At 43.5% G+C, this 19,637-nt stretch overlaps 1 protein-coding gene across 2 annotated transcripts in view; it reads right to left on the reverse strand.

The window, feature by feature from the left end:
- Nucleotides 1–2,566: 2,566 nt before the first annotated feature.
- The window catches only part of VSTM2B (V-set and transmembrane domain containing 2B), a 39,058-nt gene continuing 21,987 nt past the window's right edge, over nucleotides 2,567–19,637 (reverse strand). For both annotated transcript variants that reach the window (XM_028740258.2, XM_028740257.2), the window contains exon 6: nucleotides 2,567–3,350. In XM_028740258.2, the coding sequence (XP_028596091.2) occupies nucleotides 3,262–3,350 (89 nt within the window). In that variant the 3' untranslated portion in view covers nucleotides 2,567–3,261. The remainder of the gene's footprint in view (nucleotides 3,351–19,637) is intronic.

The raw sequence follows: 19,637 nt of genomic DNA on the forward strand, positions 1-19,637 counted from the left end.
TGCATTCTGCCAAGGACTCTCACATCTGTTTCAGGGTTTTCAACCTCTTGAAATGGCACTCAGGGAACTGCGTCTTGGTGGGGGCTTGGAGCTCCCCGGAGGCTCCAGACAAAGGAATAAAAAAAACACACCCTCATTGCTCTGATATTCAGGCTGCTGTGCCAGCAGGGTAAGATCCATTCATTCTGTTCTTACGATGCAGTGATCAAATAGCGAGTGGACAGATTCTCTGCTGGAAGGCCAAAAGCCACCAGCTGCAGGCAAATATCAGAAGAGATAGTCCAAGTCAGCTTGGAGTGTCTGAAAGTTGACATGATGCGCCCCTCCCCTTAGTGGCACATCTATCTATCATCTATCTATCATCTATCTATCTATCATCTATATCTATCTATCTATCTATCTATCTATCATCTATCATCATTATCTATCTATCTATCATCTATCATCATTATCTGTCTATATCTATCTATCTATCTATCTATCTATCTATATCTATCTATCTATCATCTATCTATCTATCTATCTAACTCTATCTATCTATCTATCTATCTATCTATCTATCTATCTATCTATCTATCATCTATCTATCTATCATCTATCTATCTATCATCTATCTATCTATCATCTATCATCTATCATCTATCTATCTATCTATCTATCTATCTATCTATCTATCTATCTATCTATCTATCTATCATCTATCTATCCATCTATCATCTATCTATCTATCTATCTATCTATCTATCTATCTATCATCTATCTATCATCTATCTATCTATCTATCTATCTATCTATCTATCTATCTAATCTATCATCTATCTCTCTATCCCTCTATATCAGTGGTTCTCAACCTGTGGGTCCCCAGATGTTGTTGGACTACAACTCCAATAATAATAATAATAATAATAATAATAATAATAATAATAATAATAATAATAATAATATATTAATACCCTGCACATCTGGCTGGGTTTCCCCAGCCACTCTGGGTGGCTTCCAACAAAACACCAAAATACAATAAACTATTAAACATTAAAAGCTTCACTAAACAGGGCTGCCTTCAGATGTCTTCTAAAAGTTTGGTACCTCAGCGTCTGGGCAGAATAATGGAGGTGGAGACGCTCCTTCAGGTATACTGGACTGAGGCCATCCCTGAGCTCTGCCCTTGCTAGCTAGGGGTGATGGGAGTTGTAGTTCAACAACATCTGGGGACCCACAGGTTGAGAAAGGCTGCTATATATCTATATCTATATCACCAATAGTTCACAATTTGACACCTTGATGTGCATATAAAAATGAGATGGCCACTTGGATCTGCATGATGTGGTCCAGCACCTCAATTATGAACTGTAGAATTGGAAGAGACCCTGGAAGAGACCCTGAGGGTCATCCATTCCAATGCCCCCTGTGATGCAGGAATCCTGCCTACAGCCATCCCTGGGTGGACTCAAACCACCCACCTTCTAGTTAGCAGCCAGACACACCAAACCATTGTGCCACAGAGAAAGAGCTGTATCCTCCTTGGTCGGGGAAGAGCTCCAGAGTCGAAGATGACTGGGTCTCCAAATGTACCTAGTAGTGGCATACGAGAGCCGAAAATATTTCCAATATATTTCACATCCGGCAACCAAGGTGCCCCTTTGGTTTCAGATAGTACATGGGTAGACGAGTCTTCAAAGCTGGGGACACCAATTTTCAAGGCCCTCTAGCAGCTATGTACCAGAAGTAATATATTTAGCATTAACTCAGGCAGCGTCTCTGCATGTATATTTTCCTCTGGGAGGCTTAGTTTGGCCAGAATTGAGTATGCACTTCCAGAGTGTAGCTAAAGTGAATGGGAAAGGCTGCTCGTGCAGGAGCAATGTGTTCACACAGTATGGGTCTGGACAGAAGACTCTTGCTTATAGGAACATACCAACATCCACTTTTGTACGGGGGAGGTCCCTAACCTCGAATGGAGGGGTTCATGGGATGGTGGGCTCCAAACTTAGCACTGTGCAGGTGTGTGGCTGCCGAATGGCTGGCAGAGCCCCGTGTTGGTTGTTGAGGTCCTGCTCCCTCAGTCATTCACCTAACCTACACCTCCTCCACTGCCTTGCAATGTCCTTCAGTAAACAGGTCATCTCATCCTGCCCTATGAATTTCTGTTCAGTGACAGATGCTGGTAGATTCCAGAGAACTGGCTTGCGAGCAACTGCTGGTTATGCTTAGAACAGATGTGGGGAAACTTTGGCCCCCAGATGTTGCTGGGCTGCAACTCCCATCACTCCTGGCCATTGGCCATGTTTTCCAGGACTGATGGGAGTCGTAGTTCTACAACAGCTGGAGGGACACAAGCCCCTCACATCTGGATAGGAACAACGACCAATTCCCTTTATGGACCCAGCTGAAAGCAGGGAAGAATGAGCATTAGGTCTAAAGATTAATGGTATTTATGTGTGCGTCTTTACATGAGGAAAAAAACCTATAGGAAGCCTCCCTGCTCTAAGAAATCTAGCAGCACAATGTTGGATTTTTCATGGGTTGTTTTTTTTTTGGTGGAAATTTATACCTCAATGCAGAAATGTTATTTCAAAATCTCTTTTTTTTTTAATTCAACTGTTATTCAGCAATATACAATACGGTTTATAAACAAATGTCTTACCTTGTTTCCAATCTTTCTCTTTTTTTATATTTAAAAATAAATATTATCGACAGTGAATATCCATTATGGTAAGATGTGCCTTTTTAAAAAATCAAGAGTTCCCCCCAAAAGAAATAATTTAATTAAAAAAGAGGGGGAGGGGAAGGGAGGAAGAGAAAGGAAATAATAATAATAAAAATAAAAAGCCTAACCACAATAATCTACTAAAAAATAGGACCCTTCCTTAGAAGGGCTTTGCCCCCCCCCATGTCTTTACATATCATCATAAAAGCAACTGTTCAACAGTTCGTGCAAAATTAATTGTCAGAGGAAAGGTTTAGAAAAAAAAGACGTTGGAAAAGAGAGAAATAATAGCTACCTTGTGTGGAACAGGGCATTGATACCATAGAATCTCGAAACTAGATGCATTATTTCAGGTGACTGACCTTTGTGTAATGTCCCAAAAATATGCTTTACCCCTCCCCTTGTTGAATGTGTTCATGCTTCTTTTCCAGTCTCTTTCTGTCCATCTTTAAGATTCTAGTTCTCATTGAGGGTTCTTTTTCCGTGTGTTTTTTGTTTTTGTTTTAAATAGTTTCCTTCTCATTTGGCTGAGGATTATCAGATAAAGAAGTCCATCAGTGGTCTAAGAATAAGTGTACAAGCTTATGGAACATCAACAGGAACGAATAGAGGAAAGGATCTGTCACGTAAATTGGCTCAGTACCTAGGAGGGAACAAGAGGAAGAAAAATGAAGGAGGGAGGGACAGAGAGAAAGAAGAGAAAGGTTTAATTTTTGCAGCAGTTCAGAATCATTGATAACTTTAGTGTTTTGGTGAAGCACTGAGTGGTCACAGGGCAGGCATGGGGAACCTTTGACCTGTCAGGTGTTGCTGAACTACAACTCCCATCATCCTTGGCCATTTCTTCTGGGGCTGATGGGGGTTGAGCTTCAGTAACATCTGGAGGGTCCACAGGCTCCCCACATACCCCACAGAGAATGCCTTCAGTTCAGGCAGTTTTGAGCAGAGGTGTGCAACCTGTGGCAGTAGCCATCTAGATGATGGACCAATAATGCAAGGACCATTTTTAGAAGTTTATGTCCATAAATACGACACATCCCATGTTCATTGTCCAGGCTGGGTGTCATTCCTAATCTGTATATAGGCGAAGGGAACTCTTGGATTGTTCTGTCTAGTCCAGGGGTAGTCAACATTTTTATAGCTACCGCCCACAAATGCATCTTTCTTTATGGTAAAATTTCCTTACCACCCACCAGTGCTCGATGGAAGGAGGATTCAGCTTGTGCTGTAGAACCTCCTACCGCCCACCTAGAATCCTGAAACGCCCACTAGTGCGCGGTAGGGACCAGGTTGACAACCCCTGGTCTAACCACTACAAATCTTTCTGGACTGATCTATGCTCACAACTGAGATAGGGATGGCTGGCTCCATAGTCAATATTGTTGTCTAATGCATGCTGATTGTGAGCATGAAGACGCTGAACTCCATTCAATGTTTAGAGCTTCAAAGATATTCTTTTAAAAGAAATCTTATTCCCCCCCCCGCCTTATTTATTTGAAAATAAATAAAGGCATACTTGGAACATAAATTCTATGGTTGATTACAGCTTGCATGGATCGAAACAATAAAATATCATATTGCCTAGATGATGAAAAGGGATAAAAAACAAGCAAAAAGGTGCACTCTTCTTTGCCTCTATCAATCGATAACACTCATCCCCCTGTCTGCATTCCTGCTATTAGATTTCAGTGCAATCCAATTTGGAGAGCCCCAAAGAGCGTTCCAAGAAGCCACCTTGCAGGAATATGGCTGGCCTCCGCTGTTCATACGCAATTGTAATTAAAAGCTCTGCATAAATATTTGTGTAGGGTTGCATCACCATGGATTAGCTGTGTGTGTTGAAAAGAGAAAGGTGAGCTCACACGCCTGTGCTTCTGGTACAAGCGAAATACCAGCCAATGTAAAGGCACATATAAAAGGTAAAGGGACCCCTGACCATTAGGTCCAGTCGTGGCCGACTCTGGGGTTGCGGCGCTCATCTCTCTTTATTGGCCAAGGGAGCCGGCGTACAGCTTCCGGGTCATGTGGCCAGCATGACTAAGCCACTTTTGGCGAAACCAGAGCAGCGTACGGAAACACTGTTTACCTTCCCGCCGGAGTGGTACCTATTTATCTACTTGCACTTTGACGTGCTTTCGAACTGCTAGGTTGGCAGGAGCAGGGACTGAGCAACGGGAGCTCACCCCTGTCACGGGGATTTGAACAGCTGACCTTCTGATCGGCAAGTCCTAGGCTCTGTGGTTTAACCCACAGTGCCACCCGTGTCCCCAAAGGCACATATACTGCTCCCTTAAAGCAGAACAATACTGATGCTGTGTAGATGGATGAAGAGGGGAATCAGAAGAAGCTTCTTCTCCTTTCTAGGGATGGAGAGAAACTGGGTTCTTTTCACACTTCAATAAGAAATGACACAATTCACATTTTTTGCAAAAAAAACCCCTCTGTGCATCAAAACTTGGTTCTCTCTCCAAGATTGCACAGCTCCAAATTTTGCAATGTGTTTCTTCAACTAAGTGATGTATACAAAAAAGTGCATGGGGTGGGGGAGTGTGTGTATAAGAATCCATACATTCATGGCAATAGTAAAGGTAAAGGTACCCCTGCCCGTACGGGCCAGTCGTGTCCGACTCTAGGGTTGTGCGCCCATCTCACTTAAGAGGCCGGGGGCCAGTGCTGTCCAGAGACACTTCTGGGTCACATGGCCAGCGTGACGAAGCTGCTCTGGCAAGCCAGCACCAGCGCAGCGCACGGAAATGCTGTTTACCTTCCTGCTATAAAGTGGTACCTATTTATCTACTTGCACTTGAGGGTGCTTTCGAACTGCTAGGTGGGCAGGAGCTGGGACCGAAAGACGGGAGCTCACCCCGCCGCGGGGATTCGAACCGCCGACCATGCGATCGGCAAGCCCTAGGTGCTGAGGTTTTACCCACAGCGCCACCCACGTCCCATTCATGGCAATAATGTACGAAAATATGCATTGCATCAGCAGATATAGTTTGCAAAAAAGTGCATAATAGGGAGAAAGTGCACAAAAATGCAGATGAAGTTTCATGATTCGCTCGCTGATAAGGAAATGTGGAGAACGGAACTTAGAAAGAGAAATGCCTGTGGGAAACCCACAAGCAGGATTTGAACTCAAGAGCACCCTCCCCTCCTGTGGTTTCCATCAACTGGTATTCAGAAGCATTACTGCCTCAACTGGGGAGGTAGAGCATGGCCATCGCAGCTAGTAACCAATAGTAGCTTCATCTGCCATGAAATTGTCGACTCTTCTTTTAAAGCCATCTTCTTTTAAAGCCATCTATGTTGGTGGCCATCACTGCCTCCTGTGGGAGTCAGTTCCACTGATCCTTCAGTTTGTCTAATCCTGTTTTTTTTAAAAAAATGCAGTCTAAGCTACTGGCCATAGTGATGTATTTGGAAACCCAAAAGTTATTTAATTTAATTTATTAAACACATTTATATCCCACTTTGAAAGAAAATATCTTCACACAGTGGCATGCAATTACATGTAAAATACACATAGAGCTACAGATTCAACCCCCCCCCCCCAATTTGGGAAGCAATCATACAACCTCATGGAGGAGAGGGTGTGATAACTTGCAGAGCCTCCAACCAATATGGCTTGGAGCAAAATTGCTTTCTGACCCCCCAGCAATGCCATGAGTACACACGGAAATCCCTGCAGCATTATGTATTTTGAGAGAGTTCCAGGCCTGAGTTCTGTAAAACGTAAACAGTAGAAGGAGTGCCTCTGTGCATGCGGTGCCTATCTCTCACTGCTGGGTAATTTGCAAACAGCCCCCGCAGGTCTTAGATTAATTGACCAGACACTGTGCAGCAGATCCACTTAAATCAATAGTTAACTGCAGCCTAAATATAGTTTGAAGACACTCGAACTCAGGACGCAAGGGAGAAACATGCTACAAGGAAGGCATGCTTGGCAAATCCACAACATGATCAGCTCCCGCCTAGAAACCAATGTCCCCACTGTGAAGGACGTGTGGATCCAGAATTGGCCTCCACAGTCACCTACGGACTCATTGTTAAAACCGTGTTTATGGAAGACAATCTTACTCAGCTACGAGTGATCGCCGAAGAAGAAGATACTTTGAGATGCTTAAAATGTCAAGGCTATTATGATAGAAGCTCAAATCATACACCCTTAAAAAGAAAACCACCCTTCACTACAACCTGAACTTATTTCCAAGATGCGCTATTCATTAAATATATATCATCCCTGAAAGACTGATCAAACCTGAGTATGATCCAGGAAAAGTTACACTCCATTTCACACAGGCACACAGGTCCCTCGGTGACTGCAATTCTGGATGATTGGCAGCTGCACATAGGAACTAACAACTCCTCTGACTTGCATTGCAGACGATGCAGAGTGGAATAAAAAATGCTGTCTGTGGTGCAAATCAGGAGCGGATGCCAGCCATTATTTGGGTTTGCCCCCAAGCAAGTATCTATTGCTTTTGCAGCTTAAAATTGTGTGTGCCTGCAATCCAATGTTCACTTGGGGAGCAAACCCCACTGCAATTAAAAAGGCTTATGTCTGAATAAACATATATGGGGATGCTCTGTTAAGTCCCACTTGTACCAATGGGATTCGAACATTTCAGCTTCTCTGCTACCCGGCTACCCTTCTGCAATAAAATCTGCAACAAATATAAAAATGAATTCATGATGATGGAAAAGCAATTATTTGCAGAATTGCTTTGCAAATTATGTGGCTTGGGAGTTGCCGCAAATCCAGTGGTTCACTAAGCGTCTCCATCAAGACTCTCTTAGAAACACGGTACTGTTGGGGAAGAGTCAAAAGCTCTGAAAGCATCCACTGCCAGGCAGCATGTAGGCAATAGATGGACCAGTGGTCTGGCATGGGATAAGACCATTTCCTATGCCTATCAAGTTCAATGAAGACAAAAATCAGCACAGATCACCTAGATCGACCATGGGACAGGATGTAGCTCAGTGGCAGAACACCTGCTTTGTATGCAGAAGGTCTCAGGTTCAATCCCTAGCATCTCCGGGTAGGGTTCTGCCTGATACCCTGGAGAGCTTCTGCCAGCCATTGTAGACAACACTGAGCAAGTTCTACTGATGGTCTGGGTATAAGACAGCTTCCTATGTTCCTATGTACCATCTTTAACCTTCGCCATTTGGAGTATCCCAAAAGGAGCTGATGGAAGAGCATTTAGTACAGGCACAGCTGCTGCAACCAGTCCGATTCAGAGCTGATCTAACCCAGACTGTAGCTTTCTTTGCACTTTGCTGTGACCAGACAATGGCCTCTGCCCCATCTGCTTGACACATCTGCATTATAAGTTTATTTAAACAAGCTTGAAGCCAGTTCAAATGTCATGGCTTCCAGCCCACTGAATAGAAGCAACATTCTGAAAGAACTGACAGTGACATGGCACAAAATTCCTGGCTGCTTTACAGAAGCACAACTCTCAGGGATGTGCAATCTCCGGCAGCTGTTAGTTAGGATGGCTTCATTACCTCCCAAATCAGAGAGATACTTTGACACTGATTTAGGGCTGAGAGATACCTGGTTTTCAACATCACGATATATCACGATGTCTGAAATAAGGATGGAACTATGTAGAAGTGAACAGCAGGGTTGGGTGATATCTGGTTTTCAGCTTTGTGATATATCACCAGCTAAACATTGCAATATACTAATATATGAAATAAGGATGGAATTATGAAGAGGAACTGGCTAGGTTCATGGTTTTTTCCCCTATATTGTGATTTTTGCATAACAGCCCCCCTCCCGATTTGCAATAAATTGCCAGGTCAAAAATTATGAAACCAGTACAGTGGTACCTCGGGTTAAGAACTTAATTCGTTCTGGAGGTCTGTTATTAACCTGAAACTTTCTTAACCTGAAGCACCACTTTAGCTAATGGGGGCCTCCTGCTGCCGTTGCGCCACCGCTGCATGATTTCTGTTCTCATCCTGAAGCAAAGTTCTTAACCCGAGGTAATATTTCTGGGTTAGCGGAGTCTGCAACCTGAAGCGTATGTAACCTGAAGCATATGTAACCCGAGGTACCACTGTATCATGATATGGACCTCAAACTGGTTTTGGACGATATGTTGATATATCGCTCAGCCCTACTCTGAATACCAGTTGTTGGGAAACACAAAGGGGGAGGGTGTGGGATAGTTTCTGCCTCACACTTTAATCAGTCTCGGCTCCCCCCAAAGAATTCTGGGATCTGTAGTTTGTTATGGGTGCTGAGAGCTGTTCACTGACCTCCCATTCCGCTCACAGAGCTACAGTTCTCAGAGTTCCCTGGGAAGAGGAGTTGATTGTTAAACCACTCAATGCATATTAATCTTTTCCTGCATGCAAACTGCGGAAGTTTAAAAATGCAGGGCAAATGTTGGTTTACAACAGATGGCTTGTGGAATCCTCAGGGGTATTTCCCTGTCTTTTGAGAATAATCTCTGATCTGTCTTGTGAGTAGGACAGCAAAGTGCTAGATAATTAATCTTTAAAGGGATCAAGTCATAACCCTATAAAACGTTAGGCTTAGCATCAAAGTTCAACACTTGGTCAGTTTTTGCAGACCAGTGGGTCAAACTGAGTTGAATTTGCTTCTTCTGTATGCCTGTGTGAATCTCTTAGATGAGTGGTGCAACAATGCTTAATATTTGTACAGCGCTTTCCATTGCTTAGAATACTTCATGAGAATGCAAAAAGAGCTGGATCAGATCAAAGGCCAGTATCTAGGCCAGTAACCCGTTTCTCACTGGACAGAAAGGTGCTTCTAGAAAACCCACAAGCAGGACCTGAGGGCAATAGTCCTCTCCCAGTGTCACTCATGAACTACAGGTATTCAGAAGCATACTCCTGGAGGTAGCAGAGCACAACCATTTGATAGCCTTATTTGTCACGAATTTGTATAATGCCTGTTGAAAGCTGGGAGCAGTCTTGAGGAATTTGGGGCCAATTTGGGGTCATTATGCTGTTGACACTCAGCTCTCTTTCTCCAGAACATCTGAGTTAGGAGAGCTGTGCAGTCCCTGTATCTGTGTTTGGATGCAGAGGTGAGAGGGATGGCGAAAAGGAAGCTGAGCTTGAATCCCGGCAAAACAAGGCCAGTAGTTCCCATGACCAAGACATTGGTACGATTGCCTAACCTGGGTGGGATTCCCTTTCCCTGAAGGAGCAAGTCTGCAATCTGGGGTGGGTGCTTCTGCATCCAGTTTCGTCACTGGAGGCCCAGGTAGCCTCAATGGTTAGAAGCGCAGATTGAAGCAGATGTTTTACGTAACTGTTTTTTAACTGGTAATTTTGCTGTGTTGTTCTTTTTGTAAACTGCTTTGAGGTCTTAAAAAATAATAATCAAACAGTATGTGCATTTTGTGAAATAATAATAAATAAAGCTGCCTTAAGTCTGCAGCCATCAGCATGTCTTGTGGCCAGGAATTCCACAGGTTAACTACACATGATGTGAAGAAGTAGTTCCTTCCTTGCCTGTCCTGAATCTCCCAATCATCAAGAAGTGGAGGAAAACATCTCTGTAGACACTATGCCCAATTTTATAGACCTAGGAGCATAGGAAGCTGCCTTGGACCAAGTCAGATCTTAGCTGAACTATCTCAGTATTGTCAACAGTGACTTACAGCTGCTGTCCATGATTTCAGACAGGAGTCTGCAGAAGTACAGAGACATTTTATTATTATTATTGGGGGAAGGAAAAACTTCAAAAACAGTCATATGAAGACAGAGTGCGCTCTGTAGCTGCTATGGAATGCCAACTGTATGGGGTGGGGTGGGGGATGTAAAACCAGTTGAGGGAGGAGGTGAAATGGAGTATCATTTCAGCAGGACATGGCTGGCTGGGTGGCTGCAAGATCTCTGCCCTGCCTCTCTTCTAACAACAACAACAACAACAACAACAACAACAACAACAACAACAACAACAACAACAAAATAAAATAAAATAAAATAAAATAAAAATAAATTTATTTATATCCCGCCCTCACCAGCCGAAGCCGGGCTCAGGGCGGCTAACAACAATAAAATACAGATAGGTAGCCGTGTTGGTCTGCCATAGTCAAAACAAAAAAAATTCCTTCCAGTAGCACCTTAAAGACCAACTAAGTTAGTTCTTGGTATGAGCTTTCGTGTGCATCTGAAGAAGTGTGCATGCACACGAAAGCTCATACCAAGAACTAACTTAGTTGGTCTTTAAGGTGCTACTGCAAGGAATTTTTTTTGTTTTAACAATAAAATAGTACAACATTCTAAAATCATTTCATTATAAAATTAATTCAAATCAAATTAATGGCAACCACTGGGCTAGAGTTCTGTGAGCATTACCAAAGGAGGGGGTCAGGCTGTGCCCTGACCAAAGGCCTGATGGAACAGCTCTGTCTTGCAGGCCCTGCGGAAAGGTGTCAAGTCCCGCAGGGCCCTAGTCTCTTGTGACAGAGCATTCCACCAGATCGGAGCCATTCCTTCATGGAATTCAGTGCGGCCTCAGGTTTCCAGCCAGTCTCCCTTGTACCTCTGCGTGTTCAGCAAGGGCTGGTGCATCGCATGCCTCCCAACCATCATTCTCTCCCTACTAAGCTTTGTCCTTTTGAAGTCAGAACTGGTGCCGGACTGAATGGTGACATCCTTTCCTTGCCCAGAGCCATATTCACAAGATACAGATTCCGCTGTTCTGCTAAAGTGCTCCACTTCTCCGATGACAGCAATTTGCCTCCCCGTTGGTAACAGCCCAGCAATGCAAAAATAACGGTTGCTAAGGACTGTTGTGACAAATAACCCCCCGTTTCACTGACACCCCGGCTTTTACCAATGCAAAAACCAACAGGAGCTGTTTAATATTGATGCACACAGTTGCTTTGTTCCTGCCTTGCTCGCAGGAGCGCAGTGGTACATACAGGCATTGTGCACTTGCCACAAGACGCACTCCTTAAATTAAAAACCTATAATCAATTCATCTTCCTCCTAATACAATGCTGTCAGAGATTTGTACGGTGGGGGTGGGGTGGGACAACAGCAACAACACAAACCGGGTCCTTTCAAAATACTCACAATTGCTGTGCTTTTCTTCTCTACTTCCAGACCTTTTTGGCCCTTGTTAATAAAAACGTTGGCTTTGCTTCACAGAAAAGAAAGAAGGAAAAAGACTCCAGCATGGAACCAACTCCAGTGTCAGAGACATCTTGCCTATGTATATTTGTGGCTGAGATTCGCAGGTGAGCAGGGTGCTCTTGTCCTGCAGCCTTCCCACAGGCATCTGACTGGCTACTTTGAGAACAGGATGGTGGACTAGACAGGCCAGCAGGCTCTTCTTATATTCTTAACTAAGGTTGATTCATGGCAGATGAAAGGAAGGACTTCTTTACATAGCACATAGTTAGACTATGGAACTCACTCCCACAGGAGGCAGAGATGGATTTAAAAGAGGAATGGATCAATTCATGGAGGAGAGGATTATCAATGACTACTAGCCACCATGCTCTGTCTCCACAGTTGGAGGCAGCAAGGCTTCTGAATACCAGTTGCTGGGAACCACAGAAGGGGAGAGGGCTCTTGAGTTCAAATCCTGCTTGCTGTTTTTTCACAGGCAGCTGTTTGGCCACTGTGAGAACAGGATGCTGGACTAGATGGTCTGATCCAGCAGGCTCTTTTTATGTTCTTATGCTTTGATCTTTACCTGGGAGTAAGTCCCATTGAACTCAAGGGGGCTTATGCCTGGGAAGGCATATACAGTGGTACCTTGGGTTACAGACGCTTCAGGTTACAGACTCTGCTAACCCAGAAATAGTACCTCGGGTTAGGAACTTTGCTTCAGGATGAGAACAGAAATTGTGCTCTGGCGGCGCGGCGGCAGCGGGAGGCCCCATTAGCTAAAGTGGTACCTCAGGTTAAGAACAGTTTCAGGTTAAGAATGGACCTCCAGAACGAATTAAGTTGTTAACCCGAGGTACCACTGTATAAAACTGCCCTGTTAAACACTTACCGGTATTTACTGCTGCAGTTCCTGCTACCGTTGCTGTATTATGAAAGGAGCTGTCCAGCAGATCAGGAAGAAGGTTTTCAAAAAAACAGGACTTTTCCAGCTAAAGCAAGGATGAGAAACCTGTGGCCCTCCAAATATTGTTGTGCTCCAACTCCCATCAACTTCAGCCAGAGTGATCAAATGTTGGGAATCCAAACCGTATCTTAAGGGTCACAGGGTTCTCTACCCCTGAGCTAAGCAGGAAAGCAGAACTAGGAAATGGGAAAGAAGGGGTGTTGCATTAGCAGTAGCTAAGCCTCACCTGGACATTTTTTTTAGTTGCCTCACCGCTTTCTAGAGCATCAGCATAGCCATGATACAGAGCATGATTCTGAAGTCATCTTCCCACATAGAACTCAATATTGGAGACCTTGTGTTGCCAGATAGCCACTGAACTTCCTGGTTTGGGTATCCACTTGGCCTCAATGCTGCTCCTGTTGTCCCAGGGATTTTGGGCGGTGAGAGCAGTGAGGGTATCCTAAATTGTCAGCTTTCTTGAGGGCAGCACATTTCAAGGTAGTGGCCTTAGAGACGGATGCTGTTGTCCACTGTCGTTAGCCCATGGACAATTATGATCCTGGGGCTTCAGATTCCAAGCTGCTAACATACTATCAGTGACTACTATAGGTATATGAAAGCAACTGTGCTAGCAAAACTTTTGGTTTTTTTGGGTAGACTCCCAGCATTGATGGATGTATTTACAAGCAAATCTTGGGTTTGTGAACTCTCAGCAGGAACAGTCTCTTTTCTCAGACATTTCACAGTTAATGACTATATTGGTTGTATCTTCCATTTTTTTTTTTTTTAAGGAGTGAAGTTTTTACAGGGTGCCTCTCCCACCTACTCCACATAATTATATATCTGTAAGTCATCCCACACACATCTGGATTAGAGGAAAGACCTGCCCCATCAGATAATGACAAACCCTAAAGGCGTAAATGTTATTCTACTACTGCAAACACCCCACAAAAGGAGCCTTATAACTTAATTTGTTTCTGTTGCAAACTGTTAGGAGACCCCCTATGCCACTTACAGAACTACTCTTTGATTGCTATACAGATTGATATGGCAATCTGTGATAGGAATAGGAGTCTCCTAGCAACTCTCAGAACCCGTAACAAACTACAGTTCCCAGGATCCTTTGGGAGATGCCATGGCTGTTTAAAGTGGCATACTACTGCTTTAAATGTAGGCCATTCTCAAGGTGCCTCTGTGGAAAGAGGCAGGAAGAATTCAAGTAAGACTCTGGCTACCTCCAGGCTTTTGCAAGGGGGAAGTTAAGTGCAGGTTAGAAATCTAGGTTTGGATAATTAAAGTGGATCTGCTGCCCTGATGCAACAAATCCATGTTTTTTGTTTGTTTTTGTTTTTAAATGGTACCTTTGTGGTTAGGAAAATGAACTGAAAAGGATGGGATGAATGGATCACCATACAAACAAATCTTGATGAATTCACGATGAATGTTCATTGGCGTATATCTCTCCCAGGGCCAGATTAAAACCTTTAGAGGGCCTAAACACTGAAAAGATGATGGTGCCCCTCCATACATAATTCTAAATAAAAACAACACAAAATTATAAAATGGAAAGAAATTGTTTTTTTAAAAAATGTGACAAATCTACTATTTATGCTGAAATTAAAACGGCTTCTTTCTAGTTTCCTGATGGCAAAATTCTTGGAAAGTTCATTGAAGCTGACTTGACAAAGCAGGCTCGCTTCCAGACACAGTGGAGAAAGTGAATCAAGTCTGTCCTTACATATTGGTGTTATCTGAGGATTTTTTTCATTTCAGCCAAGAAAAATAGTGATCTGCGGAGCATTTAGTAATAATCAACATTAGAAGAATGATGACTACTTTGATGATTTTTTAAAAAATACAAATGTCAAATTCTTCTTTTTTAATTAAAAAAATTCCTCAATTCTAGTTGGGTGTTCCTGTTTTGCTGGTGGCTTAAACACATGCTTAGCCTACCTATTCGGTAATCCAGCTGCACAAACAAATCAGGACTGAAATAGACTGAATCAGGATTGAAAAGACTGAATAGAGTCTAACCTCTATGTAAGCTTGGAGGAGCCCTAAACTACAAACTTTGCAGGTTTAAAGTAGCACCCAGGGTTGCTGGAAAGATGAAACATACAAAAGCCAATCCCCTATTTTGGGAAAGATAAAATCCAGCTCTCATGCAGATCCACCTCCATCTTTAAGAGACTGATATTCTGTGTACCTGTGAATAATTTCCTATGTACCTTTGGGGACTCCTCTTTTTGCATTCCTGTATGTACATCAGCCATTTGAGAACAATGTTCCAGGCATGCATCAGATAAAATGAGCTCTAATCTAGGAAAACAGCCACCACAATAAATCTACTAGTCCTTAAGGTGCTTGGAGACTCTTTTTTATTATTTTTAAAAGAGTGTGTGTTCATAGCAGGGACTCCACATTCTAGGCATGTCTGAACCCTCATTTTAAGAATTAAGCACTGCCACATATAGCTCTTGACCATCACAAACCTTCCAAATGAGGAAGTTCAACCACCTATTTGTTTCCTCTGGTAGACTCTAAGGACATTTTTCGTACTCTAGGAATTAATCAACATCCCATTACAAAAAAACAGCAACCCCTTGTTCCCTCACTTGACCTCACCGCGATTCAAGGGAGTCCTTAATAAGCCGGGCTTTAAAAACTCTAGTGATGCATGTTTAATAAAAAGTTCCTTTTGCATGTTTCTTGCCTAGTGACATTTAAGAACCCTATCTTGATTTCAATTATGGCAAATATCCTTTGTGGTATTTAATATACCTAGGATAAGTAGACTAGCTGCTGGACCCAGATCTCTTCTACATCAGGAAACAAGGCTGTAGCCCTTAGTTGTTAAAATGGGCAAAGGTAGTGCACACCCTCCAACATTTTTCTGATGAAAAGAAGAATGTCCGATTTCATCATCACCATCATCATCATCATCATCATCATCATCATCATCATCATCATCATATTTATACCCCACCTATCTGACTGGGCTGCCCATAATAAAACATTAAACGTCAAAAACTTCCCTATGCAGGGCTGCCTTCAGATGTCTTCTAAAGGTTGTATAGTTACTTATCTCCTTAGTTTGGGAGTTGCATAACTCTATTCCCACCAGCATTTCTCCGATGAAAATAGGGACATCCTAAGGAGAAGTGGGATATTCCGGGATCAAATCAGACACAGGGACGGCTTCTGTAAATCCAAAACTGTCCCTGGAAAATAGGGACACTTGGAGGGTCTGTTAGTAGCCAATGTGGTATTTCTCCCAGACACTGCTGGACTACAACTCCCATCATCCTCGACCATTTGTCATGTTGGCTGGGACTGATGGGAATTGGAGTCTAGCAACCACACAGGCACCTCCTATCATAGGAAGCTGCATAGAAAGCTGCCTTATATCGAGCCAGACCATTGGCCCGTCTAGTTCAGTACTGTTGGACTATAACACTCATCATCCCTGAACATTCACATGCTGGCTCAGTCTAATAGGAGCTGTAGGGCATCAGGTTCCACATCCAAAGTCTATTGACTAGGATAATTGGGGAAGGACAATATTAGCAACATGGGAAGTTGCCTTACACCAGGCCCAAATATTTTCCCCGACCATCTCACAGCCCTAGCCATATCAATAATTATAATGTATTATCAATTTTAATCCCATGCTTTGTTACCCCTAGGATGGTATACACAGCTATTAACAGTTGTCCTGTGAGCTTCCATAACAATATTTTCCTCTAATTCTTGTGTTGCTTTGCAAATTTTGTATTTTGTACAGGTCTTTGGCTATGCACAATTAACTTGAGTGACTAGAGCCCACTGTTATCTGCTTTGAATGGCAGCAGCTCGTTAAGAGTCTCAAGTTCCCATCACTTTCTACCTGATCCTTTTAAGACTAGCGATGTCAGAGATAGGGATGGAGAAGAAATTCAATTCAGTACACATGCAAAGCCAAATCACATTCTCAGTATGCAAACTGAAACACAGCAGTGCTTTGAAACTGGCATTTATCCAAATTTTGCAATTCAGTTGTCCAACTAATGTTTAGAAAAAAACATGGGAAAGTGTGCATACCAATCGAAGATATTAGTGAAAATAACATGCAAGAACACATTGTATTAGGAACAACAGCTTGCAAAGATGTGTTCATGAGTCAAAACTGCATCTAAAAATGGGTTTATAGGAGACATTCTCACTAAAATGCTGATGGATTTTAATGAGGATTTTATACAAGAAAAACCTTCCGATTGCTGCAAAAAGGCGGAGATCTGAATTTCAGATTGGAAAAAGGAGAAGCAGAGTCAACCAAAATTGTTAGGTCCTTCCATCCCAAAATAAACTGGGATGCATATATATATATATATATATATATATATATATATATATATATCTCACCACATTATCTTAGGCAAATGCATTAAAACATTTAATGAGTTTAGTTTTGAGCATCTATTTCTTGTACAGATGCTTTTAAACACATTATTCACAGAGTGTCTGCCAAAAACACACATTTTATTAACCTCAGGATCAGAAAGGTTAAGTCAAACAAATGCAGAGGTGCTATTAATGCTTCAGTAATTAGGCAAGGATACAAAATGTACCGCAAACATCTGCTAGTACATCACAAAACTGAAGACCTCCTGGGAACTCCCTTCACCCTCCAATACAGAGACTTCCACTAGGCGCAGAGGCCTAGTGAAAAAGAAATGTCCCCCCCCCCTCCCGGCTCCTGCAGATATGTAATGATGGTGCCAGGTGAGCCTCCCTGGGGGCAGCAGTCCTTGAACATGTCCATGATGCAATAATAGTGCATTCGTGGTGCACTTATAATGAACCATCCACTCCTCATTCCACCTTTTCCAGAGGCCAAAACTTGACGCACCCCTTTGCGCTGCATTCCCTGGCTAAGCAAGGCACTGGGCTTTGGGAAGGAGGCACAAGGCTCTGGCAGGGTCCTAAAGCCCTCCCACCCCCTTCCCAAAGCTGGGAAAGCACTAACTAGGCTTTGGGAAGGAGGATGGAGGGCTCTAGGACCCTGTCAGAGCCCTCATGCCTCCTTCCCAAAGCCCAGTGGAGTGGGGTGTCAAATGTTGCTGAGGGCCACCAGAAAAGGTCTCAAGGGCTACCTGTGGATTGCCCTGGGATAGACTGTTGATGGGGACAGACTTGACATCAGCACGTAAATCCGGTGCTTAAGAGCTTGCACCAGAACTCTCCCATTGTTTGCTTATGTGTTTCTTCCATTCGCATGCCATCGTTTCACCATGATGGAACTCAGAGAAGGCGCCATGTTTTTCCTGTCCCAGGACTCCTCAGAGCCTCAGAAGGCCTCATCTTTGCAAAGAACCTCCTGGAAGAGGCTTTGCTCTTAGAGTTTAGTTACCCCTTTGCATCACTGGACACCCCTCTGTTTTTGAGTCCCAGCCAGGGGGAAATGGGGGGGATATAAATAAACAAATAATTTTCCTGTCAGCTCTTTCCCCTTCTTCATTTCCTCCCTCCCACTGGCCTCCCGCTTTTTACTCTTTCACTTTTGCTCTTTCCCTCCTGCACTTTTCCCTTTGAGGTATCGCTTCGTTGTCTGTCTCTTCTGCCTCCCTTCACCTGCCTCTTTTTCCTTGTCCTCTCAGTGTCACTCCTCTTTCACTCCTGTTTTCCCCTCCTTCTCCTCCTCCTGCTTCTTGCTGAGGACTGAAACTGACTCTTCCTGGATGTTGCCTTTTCATATTGCTCTGAAACACTGGCAGCATCCTCCTGATGCCTGTTGAGATCGCCTCATAATAGGGCTTCCTCCCCAGAAGATGCCTCATGAAGGCACTAACCAGACCCAGACCTGCAAAGCTGTGCCTTCAGAACACATTCTGGGACTGGCTCCACCCATCACACACCTTCCCACTTTGCACTGAATTCTCTTGTGATCTAAGATTGCCTCTCCGTTAACTGGCTGCAACATTTCCTGCCCAATCATCAGTGCAGGAGGCTTCAAATGGTTTGTTAACACGGTGTCCCCAATTCAGGAACATGTCCAACCACCAGAGATATAGAGCAGATAGAAAAGATAAGGCCAGATTATCAGGGGCAGGGGATCTTTGCCCTAACAGACATATCTGACATGCTCTTTTAGCTGCAAATGTTTATGCCCATCTGTTAGCGTGGCTTTGTGCCCATTACAATCTGATCTGGCTGTTTCATTAGGGCATATGCACTTCACAACCCACAGGCAGTCTACGCAAGGCTAAATAAATCAGCTGTGCAGGAAGCTTGGTTTTTCTCTTTGATAGTCGGAAGGCTCAGGCCCCATCTGCACAGTAAATTCAAAGCAGCATCATACTGCCTCTCCCCATATGAACCAACCCAGACCGTGCCATCATCATCTGAGGCCGTTCTTCATGTGCCTCCTTCGCAAGAGTTTTGGGGTTTGGCAACTCGGGAACGGGCCTTTTCTGTGGTGGCTCCCCGCTTGTGGAACGCTCTCCCCAGGGAGGCTCACCTGGTGCCTTTGTTACATATCTTTAGGCACCGGATAAAAACATTCCTCTTCTCCCAGGCCTTGGACTAATTCAACCATCTATGGCATTTTAAACGGTGGGTTTTTGTTCACTCTGTGTTTGTTATTATGTTATGCATTTTCATGTTTTTATATTGCAAACCACCCTGAGATCCTCAGGAAGAAGGGTGGTATAGAAATCTATAATAAAAAAAGCAGTCACAGCTTCCTCCCTCCCAAAAAATCATGGGAGCTGTGGTTTGTTAAGGGTGCTGAAGCACAGTGGCGGCTAGTAACACTTTTACTTGGGAGGGATGCAATTTTTTCATCACAAGAGGTTCTGCCCAACACTTATTTAGAAAAGTATGCCATTACACACA

Source organism: Podarcis muralis, chromosome 7 (genome assembly GCF_964188315.1).
Source record: "Podarcis muralis chromosome 7, rPodMur119.hap1.1, whole genome shotgun sequence".
NCBI classification, from domain to species: Eukaryota; Metazoa; Chordata; class Lepidosauria; order Squamata; family Lacertidae; genus Podarcis; species Podarcis muralis.